General features: G+C 49.4%; 1 protein-coding gene across 1 annotated transcript; it reads left to right on the top strand.

The window, feature by feature from the left end:
• The first annotated feature begins 14,257 nt into the window (after nucleotides 1-14,257).
• LOC126521727 (very long chain fatty acid elongase AAEL008004-like) lies at nucleotides 14,258-15,386 on the top strand. Its single transcript, XM_050170468.3, has one exon. The coding sequence runs from the start codon at nucleotides 14,403-14,405 to the stop codon at nucleotides 15,225-15,227; it is 825 nt and encodes a 274-aa protein (XP_050026425.1). The 5' UTR covers nucleotides 14,258-14,402; the 3' UTR covers nucleotides 15,228-15,386.
• Nucleotides 15,387-15,400: the final 14 nt, after the last annotated feature.

The raw sequence follows: 15,400 nt of genomic DNA, 5'->3' as shown, positions 1-15,400 counted from the left end.
GCATTATCTGCCGCCGCGGGCCACCTTAATTGAAACGATATCCGGCGTTTTCTTGCGCTATGCCTGGCGGCTTTTGGAGCTGCGCTATTTCGGGGATTAGCCCGAATACTTCGGAGCCAAAACTGGCGTGCCCTTGCACGTGACCTTGCTCTGACTTTGGATCCCACTAGGAAAATTAGCACTTCGCATTCAAAAAAAGAAATAACTGCAACGGACAGTTCTCTTGACGTCTATCCATACCGCTAACCGAACGATGTATCCGCTTTGTAATCCCCACCCATTTGTGCAAATAGTCTTGCACGTACTTTTAAGCATCACTTTGCGCCACGTTGCAGAGACGGTGAAGAAACAGACAGTGCCACCAGTGTGGGCCATGAATCCTTCTTATTGGACGACCTTGTCCCCGGAAAAAATAAATAACACTCATAGCACAACGACAGCGGGGAGCACAGTCGTCGAAATGCGATATGCAGATCAAGTGGGCTTTATGCATGGCTTATCGTACTTACCCGGGTAGTCGCTCGTGCTCGCGTGCGTTCGAGAATGTACGCCACTATTCGTGCCGGGCACGCAACCTGGTTAGACGTGTTTGGCTGCGGCGTCGATCGGCGACAACATTCGGGAAAGTTCCGATACGTGCATAGGCGACTCCTGCGCCGAGCGATAACTTTGTAACAGTGGTTCGAGGAAAATGACCACCGGAAAAAAAATATATAAACAGTGGATGCGTGTCAACACTGTGACGACTTACGCGGCATTACCTGTTCACTTCCGCTGTCTCTGTGAGGAACAGGGCCGATAACTAACACTCGGGGACATTAAATTAGGAACGCTCGATCGGATATAAGTTATATTACGAACGCCTCAGTTGTTCGAGCCTGTACTGGGGTTAACTGACCCTTGGCTCGGCTGGGCGGTAATAAACGAGTCGCGAATTTCACCTCGCAGTTCTTCAAGCTCCAACTGCACTTGCTGTGTAGATACGAGTTCGTACCGTGCAAAATCTACGAAGGAGAAAACTTGAGTCTGAGCTTTCGTTTCTGTGTCGTGCATACCTAAGTACCGTGAGGCTATAATGGCTATTTATTAGGTAGACTATCGAAGCTCAGTGAAGCAGCGGCCAGCAGGTCAGGTTCCAAGTAAGCGGTGTGACACGATTTGTTGACTAGTAATTGACGTTTTCCAATGCTTCCGGGCTATCGCGCTCCTCTACAACGTAAGCGTGTGCGATTCGTTGTAGCTGAAGCATACGTGTTTGCATCTCCCGTACTCTGGTTGAGCACCCCGGAGGCAAAAATTGTGCGTGCCAGGTCCAGGCAGACACGAAACGGCGACTGTGATACAAGTTTGTAGCTAATGTCTCATCACACCTGGCCGTTCGATGCCGAGTAGTTTATTATGTCCTACTCGCCGAAGCAAAGAACAGCGAAAGCAGAGGGGGGGGGGGGGGGGGGGGCGTTCTTGGTGACGAAGAGAAACTCAGATGACACGTAGGATTCCTTTATTGCGTATTTATTCTTCCTCATTACAATACATTCAAATCGCAAACACATCGCACCGGGAGGGTGCTAACATGTTGAACAAGAAAGCGTACAATACGAATTGTTGATACATGGCGGGCGGGTAATACATAAACGTGAGAACACTAAACTTTAGAACTAATGTACAGTGAGACAACTTTGAAAGAGAACACGCTGTTAGCAATATTCCGTCGATGAGTGCTGACATTTGGCCTAAAGGCCCAGGGATAGTATTTTGCGTGTAATTCTACGTGGGATAGATCATATCGGTCAACTTGTTTCCCATGAACAGATGGTCAGGTTATATTGCCTTTATTAATAAGTAGGTGTTTTCTTTTAATAGTGGACCGTACTGTACATTTATACTGAACTATGCATCCGCTTAAACGTCGGTCCATCGTAAAGATATGAAAGTTCATAAACATTATTTCGCCAGGATCTGGGTCTGAATTTCATCTTTGATGTGTCTCCGAAGCTATATGTCTTTACATTATGTACGAAACACGTAGTGATAATAAAGAAAAGTTTTGATTCTAATTCTGGGCACCTATTCTCAAGACTTCTTTCATGGAAGTTACGGTGGGCCACAGTTGCTTAGCTAAGAAGAAATAGCCTTAGGTATGAAAATAGTTTTCTTACCTAAAATAAGAAAAATTAACAAGAGCTTTGTAGGTAGAAAATTATTATTATTATTATTATTATTATTGTTGTTGTTGTTGTTGTTGTTGTTACCTAAGTGCGTTTTCCGGTTGGTTGCTCGGGCACCCGCTGACCATGTTATCGACCGGCGTGATAACCGTAGGCAATCACTCGCAACTATGGCCAAAAGGAACTTCCGTACGAGAAGATTTGTCTATACGTTCCCAGAATTACAACCACAACTTTTCTTCGTTGTCACTAGACATTTCGCACGCCCTAAAAAGTTGTATAACTTGCGATACCCAACAACGCTGTCCAAGGGTTCCGACTTGTGGCAGTTGCGCGAGCACACATAAAGCCAGCAGAGATTTATTACAAGACAATGCACAGAACTGAACAGCACAGCGTACTATGCAATTTGCAATACATCAGTTAGTATAACACAAAAGTAGACTACGCTCACACAGCACAGCGTAGAAATACAAAAACTTGCTATAGGAGTCCCACGTCCGCCTGCAGGGAAGGCAGCCCGCTTCAGTGCGCTGCAGTGCTACTGAAAGCAAGGACGGGAAACGTCGAGGGGAATTACGAGCGAAAGTGCACTTTCTTCGCCTGCGGGGAAGCGGCGATTTCTCGAGCACGAGAGGGTTGTTGTGTGTGTGCGTGCGTGTGTGCTGGCTTGAGGCGTGGAAAGCAGGTATGCGGGAGTTTAGCGAGCGCCATGCGCCGCGTGAAGAGTTAACGATGCCAAATTGAGGAAGCCAGTGCGCGAAGGCGGGCGAAATGAACGGACACGGGGAGGGGCGGAACGTGAGAGCTGCACGTGGTCGTGGTGTGCGTACGACTTGTGTGTCTTGCGGTCGGCGTCTGTCTGCCGATGGTGCGCTGCTTGAAATGAGAAGAAAACAAAGAGGAAGGTAAGTTGCGAGGAGGAGAAGGAGCTAGAAAGAGAGAGGTTGGAGAGAGAAGTGGGCGAACTCGCAAAGCTCTTCGTTCGGCAATGCTCCTTGCTATTGCCCAGCCGTTTTTTTACAGTGTTCGCCATCGCGATTGGCTGACCACGAAAAAACGTTGGACAAGGTGCCGATTTGCTCGCGGTACTTGCATGAGGGTGGAGCGCTGGGCTAGTTGGAATGGATGCGGCATAAACATTCACTCAGCAGTTCAACCTAATAAGCTTCCTGTCAGACCGGCCGCAGCCGCAGTGACTAAATTTTTAAGGCGTTGTGTAGCAGCTAAGCACGATGTCGCGGGTTCGAGTACGAGAAGCGGCGGGCACAGTCCGATGGGGGCGGAATGCGAAAAAACAAAAACTATCATGTCTCACGCGCGCTTTCGGATGCACGTTGTAAGAACGTCAGGCGGTCGGTCGAAATTACTCCGGAGCTCCCCATTATTTTTGCCACTCTCATAGCCTGTGTGCAGCTTGAAACAGGCCCATAGCCAATTCAATTCGGGACGTGCAATTAAATGGAACCGGAAAATTGAGGCTGATGCTTTGTAATGTAGGAACTATATATATATATATATATATATATATATATATATATATATATATATATATATATATATATATATATACAGATATATCATGTTGCCGTTAGATTTTGCCGATCCATGCTCTCTACTGAAGCAACATGTTGTTTATCGTCCAAGCTTGCCTGGCAATTCTGACCAGAGATTCACACTCCAGTATGCCGGGCCTTCCAGATAAAAAGAAAAATGTTGTGTACCACACTAAAACGTACGTACTCTGAGGGCGACAGCTCATCAACGCAGCGTCTCGGACAACGTAAATACGGCAAACAGGACACTCCCACATTCCCCTTCCCGCAAAAAGAAAATGCAGCTTAAAAAAAAAAAAAGAGAGAGAGAAGAAATTGAGCGGCGAGAAAGAGCATTAAACGACTGGATTCAAGCAACTCGGCGAAAACGACGACCTCGCGTAAAACCGGTCATACTACGCATGCGCGATGGATACGCAGTGTTATAAGCTGCCGGACTCTCACACTTGCTTTTGGCATGCAGCCTTTCTACACGTTCTGTGCGCCCGTATGCGTAAGCTCGTCAGTATTCCAAGAAGTACCTGGTATGCCTTGACGAAAAATATCTTTCTTTAAAAAGAGGTTTGCAACGCCGTACCGACGAGCAAGAAAGACTGTACGCAATGCGAGCATGCGTAACTCGTATTACCTAGGCTCCTTTAAAAAAGTATCTTGGGTTTTTACGTGCCAAAACTACGATACGATTATGAGGCACGCCGTGTAGTGGAAGGAATCCGGAATTACTTTGAAACATCCGGGGTCCTCTAACGCGCACCTTTATCTAAGTACACACGAGCGTTCTTGCATTTCACGCGCGTCGAAATGCGGCCGCCCTGTATAGGCGGCACCGAACCCACGACCTCGAGCTGGGCAGAAGAAACGTGATCCAAAGGACAGCGACAGACACGTATACGCGAGAAGGCGGAACGGACGGACGCTAAATCAGCCACGACTGTGGCCCCGAGAACAGAACGAGTCTCATTCCGGGCCCGTAAGTGTGCAACGAACGTTCGGCGACAAATTGAACCATATAATATACGGCTGGCCATTCAAGGGTAGCATTCGCCTCAAGTGACGCCCATCTTCGGAGGTACTTCGACGCGCACAATAAGCGAGACCCACGTTTAGTATAATGTCTACGTGCCGCAACGTTGCGTTCGGTAATACCATAGCTACGGTTGGACGAGGCGAGTTTTTTCCACGACGTTCGTTGCAAGAATGAAAAGTCAAGGGGACCTGGGAGCAGTGCCACGGTATGCTCCAGTCACCTAGGGCGTAATGACCCTTCTTGGGTTTGCGGTAAAAGCGAACGGGTATATACTTACACTCCATATAGCATATCCAGGCCACGGACTCCGGTACGGAGTCCGCCGAGGTCTTGACGCGCCTTATGCGTAGCCGAAGGTTCCGCTAAGCGAGATTACAGCTATAAAGATCTCTGTACCTCCTGTGCGCGGCACTCACACACACACACTCAAAGAAACACGCCCGCCGTATGCCGGAAGCCGCGAAGTATAGAAAAAAAAAAGAACCGCTCGCAGCTTGCGGTAGCACCAAGGTCGTTGCTGCCGCGCCAAGCGCGGGTTTACACTATACAGCAAGATCGCGCGTTGCCTTGAGCGGCGGCACCCGTTAACCCGGTGATACGAATCCCCCCTGAATCAGAGGCCGTCCGCTTTTTCGAGCGCACTTCTTACTGCGCGGTCCTTGCCTTCGGATTACGGCTCGCCAACGCGTTTGGTTGCGTAACTTGACTTTACGCAACCAATTAACTACTTTCTAGGTTCTTTCTTGGCGCACGCACAGCGCAACAGCGAAATGAAGGCAGTCAACGCTGGTCGTCGACTGCGAGCGCAGACGTGAGCGGTTTTGCGATGACGGAGTTCGATATTCGAAGATTTGAATCATTCCACCCGGCGTGTATAAGTGTTTCCGTTGCATGCGAAAATGCAACACAGCATCCTGGAGGGATTCGATCCGAGATCGGCGCGGGAAATGAATAGACAACACCTTTTTCGCGGGCTAAATGTCGCTAAATTCTCCCACGGCGAAGGTGGGCCATGCCGTCGCTTGGAGGGGAACCGTCCACGGAGATAGGGCGTGGCCAATATGGCCTCGCGCGCGAGGAGCTTTAGGCAACATATTGTTCGAGATCAAAGAAGTGCAAGTAAATCCGATATTTAATAAATAAATTATCGGAAAAGACGGTAAACAGGTATGAACGCAACGAAATATTGCACCGAAGAATGCGTCGAAGGATGCATCGAAGGATCGAAAAGACCGGCGTCTTGGGTTGTCGGCGTTTAACTTGTCCACAGCGGCCCTCTGCGCGCTTTTTACTGTCGATAAGCTTTTGGTATCAGCCTATAGCTGTTTTTGCTGGCCTAGTTTTTGAGTAATTTTAGTCACTACAGTTTGCCCTCTACACCTTCGATATTAACCGTGCACTGCTGGCGGCCTCAGGATCGCCAGCAGGCGAGTGATCCCCTTGAAGCGCCCAAGTGGGCGTGGTACACGGAACCAGCTTCGAGGCTGGCCGCCGCCATCTGCTGCATTCCATGCAGCCTTCATAACGACCGTGAGAAACGAGGAGACAACGGGGCCTTCCACTTCTCCCCAATGTGAAGAAGAGACCACGACACGATGAGGTGTGAAGACAAGCCTACCAACAGACGATGTTGCCGAACACATGGACCAGGCAAGTTCTACGGCTGTCGCGTACAAGAAAAAACGACCACCTGGAATTTCGGTTATCTGCCAACCAACGCAACCTGAGTAACGCTGCGGAAAGTAAACCAGAACATTCTAGCATCATCGATTGTGTCGACAGCACAAGGAAAAGTCCTCAGTCATTGCCTCAATAAGGACGGCAGCCTCATTGGGAGAGTGTCATCGCTCACCGCCGCTAATCGCCTGCTCACTGTCACTACACTAGGAGGGACGGCCGCGCAAGCTCGCGCTCCCGTCTTCCTACTCGGTCACGTATTCAAGAAGTCCATGCTGAGTGCTCTGACAAAGAGTTACAGGAATACCTCTCGGGACAAGGCGTCCTGTCAGCTCGTAGGCAAGTTTCCTACATCCCTAACGAGGAAGAAACCATTACAGAAGCACATCGAAGATCAGCGATTCTAGAATTCGCGAAGAATTCTCCCATGCCAAAACGTGTGCTACTTGGATTCAGCAGCTACCCTGTGACTGAGTACATGGGATCTGCAACGCAATGTAACAAATGCCAAAGGCATGGTCATATTGAAAACTACTGCAGTCCTATCCGCTGCAGGGTACGTATGTGCAGGATATGATCCCATTAACACAAAAGATTTCGCTTCTCGGGCTCAACCGCGATGTGCTAACTGCGATGAACCTCATCCGGCGTCGAACGGATGAAGCCCGAAGAAAAGGGCAGCTGTACTTGTACACGCAGCCGAACGAGTACAAGGAGAACGTCCCATCGTGGCGAGAGCCCCCACCGAATCCAGAGCTGGTATTTACGAGCTCGACGTGTTTTCGACGTCGAGGAGCGACACCGAAAGACACCCTTGTCGATTCTGACACACCACAACGTGGACAAACGCCAAAAGAGACCTATGCTCCATCTGAATCACGAGAGCCTACCAAGTCGCTGCACAAGGCCTCGCAAGACCTAACATCTGGTCAACCTACCACCGCACTCCAGAACACCAGGGAAGTTCATACATATCCTTCGTTCTCGACAAGTGAAATCAATATCGCAAATTTGATTGCACCTGTGCTGTTCGGTGCAATCAAAGCTCTTCGCGCTAATCGTGCAGTTAGTAACCTCCCAGAGGTTGAGGCTGCAATTGCTATTGAGCCTCTAGTGACAGCCTCTTACACGTCAAACCGCATTTCTTCGTTGAACCAACAATGACTTCTTCGGGTGCCTCAATGCCAGCGGTTACCACAAAAAGTCATCTAAAAATTGTGTACTATTTTTCAATGGAACGCCTGAGGTCTGCGTTCGAAGCTCTCTGATTTTCAGCACATTATGCATACTTACAGATTTCTTTTTGTGGTAATATCCGAGTCACGTGTAGACCAGATCTTCCGGATAAGTGGTCATCATTTCCTCAATTCGCAGCGGACGAATGGTATCAGCCAGCTACTGATTGGCTTCCGCTACGATGTCCTGTAGCCGAGACTGCTGTCTACCAATATAACACGAATAAGTACATCTGCGCAAAAACAATAATTGGCAAGCGGACATTTACTCTAATAGCTGCCTGCGTGGAGCCAGGGGCAGTATTTGATGTGTCAAGACTCGAAAATTTAATCTCAACAACACCTGGTCCCCACATTATCTGTGGAGATTTTAATGCCCATAACATAATTTGGGGCAGTATGCGCACCTGTGGGCGACGATATAGGCTGGCTAATTTACTCGCGGACCATCGCACTGAACCATTAAGCGACGGTAGCATTACTTACCTGAAGGGGCCACGAGCCACAAGCTGCATTGATCTATGCTTTGTGTCAAGGTCTTTTGTTCAAAGGTTTAGCTGGTGCAATGACTTCGAGACAAGATGCAGTGGCCTTTACCCAATTCTGATATCTGTTTCTGGCTCACAAACGCCTTCACTAAGAGTAAAAATGAAATGCACAGACTGGGATGCTTTTGGAGATACCTCTAGCCGGGGTATCACAGCTGCAACTCGAGGAAGCGAACTTGGGCCGACAATAGCCCATTGCCCGAAGAAAACATCGCGTAGAAAACATTCAGGCAGCCTGATATTCCTGCTAATGATGAAGAGTATGAGCCCTTTCGCGCCAACCGAAGACGTGCGGAGCGAAAAGTACTGCTTACTGGGGATCTTGAAGATCTCCGTGCTTCTCGACGAGCACAACGTCGAATAAAATTGTTATCTCACGAAATTGTGCCGACAATAGTGAAGAGATTTCTGCGTGACTCTAGGTGGACGTAAACCCGTGGCTATTATCTGGCGTGTCATCAGACGACTGCGGAGGCCAGCCCAGCAGTTATACCCTTTCATGACGCTCTCATTACACGAAGGACTAACCGTGAAACAAACTGCAGAAGAATACTGCAGGCTTATTTCTGGATCTGGGTATCGTGGTACACGCAGCGTGTCTTCGGCTGACAGGCAACTTCCGCGAACATCTATGAATGCAATGGGCCTCCTCTTCACCATGGAAGAACTTTGAGCGGCTATAGCTGATACCTGCAAAAAGTCTTCTCCCGGCCTCGACCACGACAGCTACCAAGCTATAGCGCACCTTTCCCGCCACTGCCGTCCCCGACTGCTGGAAATGTACAATACTTCGTGAACAAGTGGTACAGTACCTGCCGAATGGAAACTCGCGAAAATTGTACCTGTCATCAAGCCTGGGGAAGAGCTGACCAGCTGCGCATCTTTCCGACCTATCGCTCTACTCGACTGTGTTGAGAAACTAATGGGAAAAAATTATTCATAACCAAATGACATGGTTCTTTGAAACGCGAGGCATCCATCCCGAAGAAATAAATGGCTTTCGGCAGAATAGATCAGCACTGTACAATATAATATCCCAGATTCCTCCGTAGAAAAGCATCTAACTACTGGACATATTCCAATCGTCATCTTCCTTGACTTCAAAGCCGTCTTCGATTTTATTTTACATGACTCAGTTATTGAGGCCCTTGACGATGTAGGCCTGAGAGGACGCCTTTATACGTGGCTATCCAACTATCTCGAAGGACGGCAGTTTTGTATGGTAACTCCAAAAGGTTTGACATCTTGCTATGCTGTTGAAAAAGGAGTTCAGTCCTTAGCCCCTTTACTATTCAACATCACTCTCGTTCACTTGAAAAAGAGCCTAGCGACTGAGGTACATATCACACTGTGCGCTGACATCTGTATATGGAGTGCCTCACTATCTCGTCGAGTAACTCGGCCGCGACTACAGCGAGTGCTTTTCAAGATGTCATCGTATCTTACATCGCGGGCGCTACATCTATCACCAGAGATGAGCGTTGCCATGGCCTTTGCTCGCAAGCGCATGGATGGTTACCCACTGATACTTGGTGGTCGAACCCTTCCATATACGTACGGACACACCCCTTTCTCGGTGTCTTGATCGATCGTAACCTCTCCTGGACACCGGAAATGAAAATGTTACGGGGGAGAATGTCCGGCGCACCCCAAATTATTAGTTTTCTCGCTGGAACACGGTTGGGTAGCTACTGCCGGTCGATGTTGATGCTTCATTATGCTTTTGTTGATGGCCTCCTGCGCTATAGCCTTCCTATCCTGCAGCGACTGTCCCCAGCTAACAAAAAAAGCTTGGAAGCGGCACGTAATAGTAGCCTGCGTGTTTGTCTCGGTCGTCCGAAGGGATCTTTTCCATAAGGACAGTAGCTGAGGCCCACTGTTTAAGTCTTGACCTGCTATGAATTCAGGAAACCACCCGCATACATATAAGGCACGTTGTTCAAAACAAGAACCATTTCTTGAGTAATATCAAAATGCAAAACAATTCCGGACTCAGGCAAGCTGTTGGCGAAATTCGACTCACTATCCCCAAGCAGGCACCCCAGATCATGCCACTACAGTTCCCTCCGTGGATGCTGTCTCCTCTACAGTTTCGAAAGTACATCCCTGGAATAGAGTCCGAGAAGAACATGCCTCAGACGCTATTTTACAAATAGCACTGACCTACATGAGCGTGAAATACTCCACTACAAAGCACATATATTTACTGACATGCTCCTCTATGCAACATAGCTCTTCCTGTGGTATTTTCGTTCCTTCCACAGACCAGACATTTTCATAGCGTTTAGAGCGAGTAAAGTCATCAACATTGTCTGAGCTATACGCGATGAAACAGGCGCCAGAATACGTACTACGGCAACTTCAACAACAGTGGTGAATCTTCACAGACTCGAAAGGAGCATTGCAAAGCCTTTGCACGAAAAGCATTAAATCAAGCAATTACATTTTGGTCTAGGACATAGCATACCTACACTACTTGGCATCTAACGATGGACCTGTGATAGCATTTCAGTGGCTTCCAGAACATTGCGGTATAATAGGTAAGGAAGAGGCGGATAAAGCAGACCGCAAAGGACGTGATCACATAAAATTTATGAAAGTATTTTTGACTAATAGTGAAGCTTCCGCTATGGCGAAGCGATATGTACTTAGTGAACGGCGTAGAAGATGATCTTCACCTTCAGGCAGTTACAAGGTTTTATTCAATATCGACCCGGAACTCCAATCAAGGCTACGACAAAGTCTACCACGGCATCTGGAGACCCTCTATCACCGGCTTCGATTGAACGTTGCATGCACGAACAATTTTCTTTTCCGCAATGGCCAGACCACAAATCCATGTTGTGACAACTGTGGCGTGGTATAATCTCTAGAGCACATCTTACCCGAGTGCCCAGCTTACAGAGACGAGCGACACCAATATAAGATAAACATGGAAAAGCTCCACCAAGGCCCCTTGACAGTAACACAGATGCTGGGTCCCTGGCCTTGCCCATCATAACAGTGCAAAGCCCTGGACTTCTTGTTCTTATACATTGAGTCAATTGGTTTGCTGTCTAAACTATGACTCACGCACGCCGTATCATCAAGAATGTGATTTTACTTTCTTTTGCGTTTACCGCCTGAATGCATCGCATCGGTCCTTACCCTACTACTGATAACATTGCACGACCTGCATTTCTTTCTTTTATTTTCCCCTTTTCTTCTGCCCACCTTCCTCTGGGGCCTTTCTTCTCCTTCATCCCATTCTCTGCGGAGTAGCATGTAGGTGAAAATACGCTGGCTAAACACTACATTTTCAATAAAGAGCTTTCTCTCTCTCTCTATTACTTTTAACTGTCAATCAACGACTTAACGCTTACTTTGATGCCTGGCCGAATCATAATTGCGTTGAACGTCTCTGTAGAAGACGAGCCATTTCAGCGTTTAGAAGTTATAGAGTACGCGTATTGCGCGCTCGTGTGTAACCTATACTCTGGCGTTGACGGTCCTGTGACGCCTGTTTACGGTAACCGCATTATCACACATATAACTGCGATAATTTGCTTCATTTGGTGCGAGCAGTAAGCGCTGCCAGTAACCCATGATAGTAGTGCTTGTGCTCTGAATCACCTATTAGCTATCGTAATATATAAGTCAGCTATCGCAATGTAGGCGTCTTTCAGAGATTATCTGCTTCTTAAGTTGACTTAGTTTTGTAGGAACTGATTCTGTTCTGATATTTTTTTTTCTCGTGATATCCAATCCAAACCTCAGAGAAAATGGTAAGATAGTCAAGCGTGCATCTTTTATAACGACGAGACGATAGCCATTCTTTTTTTTTTTGGGGGGGGGGGGGGGTTCTGCAAACAAGTATTTCAGATTTCGAGGCAGAGCTGTCATGCTCTTGTGCCGTGCTAGCTGGCATTCATTCCAGCTTCTGTACGCTATCTATCTAGAAGTCAGTCGGAGAACAGACGATGCTTTAAACGTATCCACGATAAGGAACACGTGCCAGCGTTTAATTACGTGACGGAATCTCGTGCCAAGGTAAGTCGGTATACATGTTCAACAGCACCGCGGGCACGCCAAGGGTGCCCAACAGATTTGCTTGCTGCTCGAACCAAAGCTTAATGTGGTCGCTCGACATTTCCTGCATTTGGCAGCGCTCCGAGATTTGGAGAGATAAGTCAATAACGCCAACTGAACGAAATAACGCACGAAGGCAACCAGTTAGATTCGCTAAACCAGTTTTCCACTTGCCGGCTGCGCTGCGCTAAACTTCACGGTCTGCCTGTGCGGCCAGGATCAACAGTGCGCTCTGCCGACGTCGTGTGCGTTCATCTCTCTCAGCGGAGCGAAGATCACTTGGACTCAAAAGAAAGCAATTCGTCGGAAAATCAATTATTTTAAACACTAGAGGTCTGCACGGAAAAACTGCGGAAAGCACGGCAAATTCAAAGAGGAGGAGAAAAAGAAAAAAAGACAGGACATCTCGCGTGAAAGTGATTCCCGATCTTTAGATGCGAGTGCGGTGATAAGCTGCCTCCGTTTTCGCAGAGAGGTTCCTACGCTGTAGAGTTGTTCGTAAGAGAAGATGCCAACCAATCGTTATGTTGTACAGGTCAAGTAAGGCCTGCGACAAGATGGCAAACAGCTCCTCAGAACAAAGGGCTTTGTGAATTGGACCTCTGTGCGCACATAGTAAAGTGACGGTCGATAACGTTGAGCCCGTGAGTACAGACTCTTTTCACCCATCTGACGCTTATCCCGCAAACGCGAAGCAATGAGCGTTGGCCGAGTATCGCTGGGCATTGCAACACCTAAGTCTCGTTCATTTAACGAAAGCACGACACGTGCAGATTAATACATTTGGCCGCTACCGACAGAAATCTAAAGGGGGTCACCAAAAGCAGAGAAGACGAAGCAGTGCCGACAGCTCGGAGGTACAGTTTCCAATAAATGCGAAAACACCCATGCACTTAGATATAGGTGCACGTTAAAGAACCCCAGGTGGTCGAAATTTCCTGAGTCCTCCACTACGGCGTGCCTTATAATCAGAAAGTGGTTTTGGCACGTAAAACCGCATAATTTAATTTTAATTTTAACACTTTCCAATAACAACAGACAAACAACGAGTAGATTGAACACATGCAAGATGCCCAAGAGTTAACTGAAGCCTACGCGACCTGAAGAGAAGCGCATCGCTGATATTTTCCGACTTATCAGGGACTGCATCATAAGGCTAGTCGGTTTTGACAAAGAAGTAACGTACAACGCCTTTGACGCGTTTGAAGGAATTCTCACGCGGCGAAAACATGGTGCGAAGGGCTAATTGAACAGACCACCGCGACACGCTTGCTCGCTCAAATCAGGGGACACGTGCTACGAAGGGACGTCCGGTACCAAGATGCGGCGCCGGCCGGAAAGATGACTGCTTCGACTGTCGTCGTTAACCTGCTCGAAACTTGCAGGGTTGCGCCTCTTTGATGCGATCGCTCGCACGTCTCATCGGCCCGGCGGAATCGTACCACGCGCCTCCTGCTTAAAGAGCCGCACAATGTATACGCTCTCCTTCACAGTCACGGGATGGACTCGAGGCGACGGGCTTCGGACATCGAGGGGTCGGCGCCGTCCCAAAGCGAGCGCAGCTACGGCCTGGCCTCGTGGCATTGTTGTACTCACTGCGTCCCAGACTCGGCAGGGCCCGCACACACTTCGCAAACGGCGCGCCGCAAACCGATGACGCACGGCACCACCAACGCGGCAGGGCGCGCTAACGAGACAAACAGGAGCGACGCCAAGTCGCGCCGTTCCGCAGCGAATGTGATGCAGTTTGGCGCGGATGCGAACGACGCGGCACCAACAGAGACTCCGAGGAGGAGGAGGAGGAGGAGGAGCACGTAACAATCTGGCGTCTGAACGCGCCGAAGAGGAAAGCGCGCGCGCCGGCGCGAGGAGAGGACGTCGTGACGCAGCCGAGCCGAAACGTCCTCGTGACTGACGTCAGAGACGACCTCGTGGCCATTGGCTGGGCGGCCGGACGGAGCCTAGAAAAGCGCCGGTGCGTCCAGCGGCCGACGACTGCCGCAAGCAGCGACCTTACCGTGAAGTGGTGTGTTGTGTCTGTCGTGTGTGCCGTGCTCGCCGCTCGCGTCGCCCGCGCGCTGCCTCCATACTCCCCGTGTGCATAGACGCTCGCTGCCACCGCCATGGGAATACCGGTGTTCGACCAGCTGAGCTGGGCCTACCACAGCGTGCTTTCCAATACGGACCCTCGCGTGGCCAAGTGGCCGCTCATGGGCAGTCCGCTGCCGGTCATCTCCATCCTCATTGGATACGTCTACTTCGTCAAGGTGTGGGGACCGGCGTGGATGCGCGACCGCAAGGCGTTCAACCTCCGCAACATCATACTCATCTACAACATTGGCCATGTGGTGGCCAACGCGTTCTTCTTCCTCTACGGCGGCCGGCTCACGTACCTGTTCGGCGACTACTCATGGTTCTGCGAGCCCGTCAACCTGACGATGGAGCCCAAGTCGCTGCTGCTCATCAACCTGGGCTGGTGGTACATGCTGCTCAAGCTGAGCGAGCTGCTGGACACAGTGTTCTTCGTGCTCACCAAGAAGAACAGCCACATCTCGGCGCTGCACGTCATCCACCACTCGCTCGTCGCCTGGTCCGTCTGGCTGGGCGTCAACTTCGGCGCCACGGGCCAGAACGCCTTCTTCCCGTTCCTCAACTGCTTCATCCACTGCATCATGTACACGTACTACGCGCTCGCCGCCCTGGGCCCCCGGCTCAGGCCATACCTGTGGTGGAAGCGCTACCTGACCCAGCTGCAGATGAGCCAGTTCATCGCGCTCATGATCCACGGTGCCATCCCGGTGTTCTACGACTGCGGCTTCCCGCCATACTTCGGCTACCTGACCATCTTCGAGGCGGTGCTCTTCTTCGTGCTCTTCTTCAACTTCTACGTGAAGACGTACATGCGGAACACCAACCTGCGCCAAGAAGCAGCCCTCAAGTCGCGCTGAACGACGCGGAGTCGTCGTCCACCGTTCCCTGTAAATACTCCCCTCCCCCACCTGTACATAGAGACTGTTTGCTCGAAAGCAATCACCGCCATTTTCTTAGCTCCTATTGTAATTATAATTATTTTATTATAAATAAAAACGACGATTACCTTTGCAAAAGACTGGCGACTCGT

The sequence above is a fragment of the Dermacentor andersoni genome, chromosome 6, assembly GCF_023375885.2.
Source record: "Dermacentor andersoni chromosome 6, qqDerAnde1_hic_scaffold, whole genome shotgun sequence".
NCBI lineage: Eukaryota > Metazoa > Arthropoda > Arachnida > Ixodida > Ixodidae > Dermacentor > Dermacentor andersoni.
Note: the sequence above shows the minus strand (reverse complement) of the source record. Positions and strands in the feature narration are given on the sequence as shown.

Coding starts and splice junctions, on each gene's coding strand:
- LOC126521727 (XM_050170468.3), top strand. CDS start 14,403: ATGGGAATACCGGTGTTCGACCAGCTGAGCTGGGCCTACCACAGCGTG.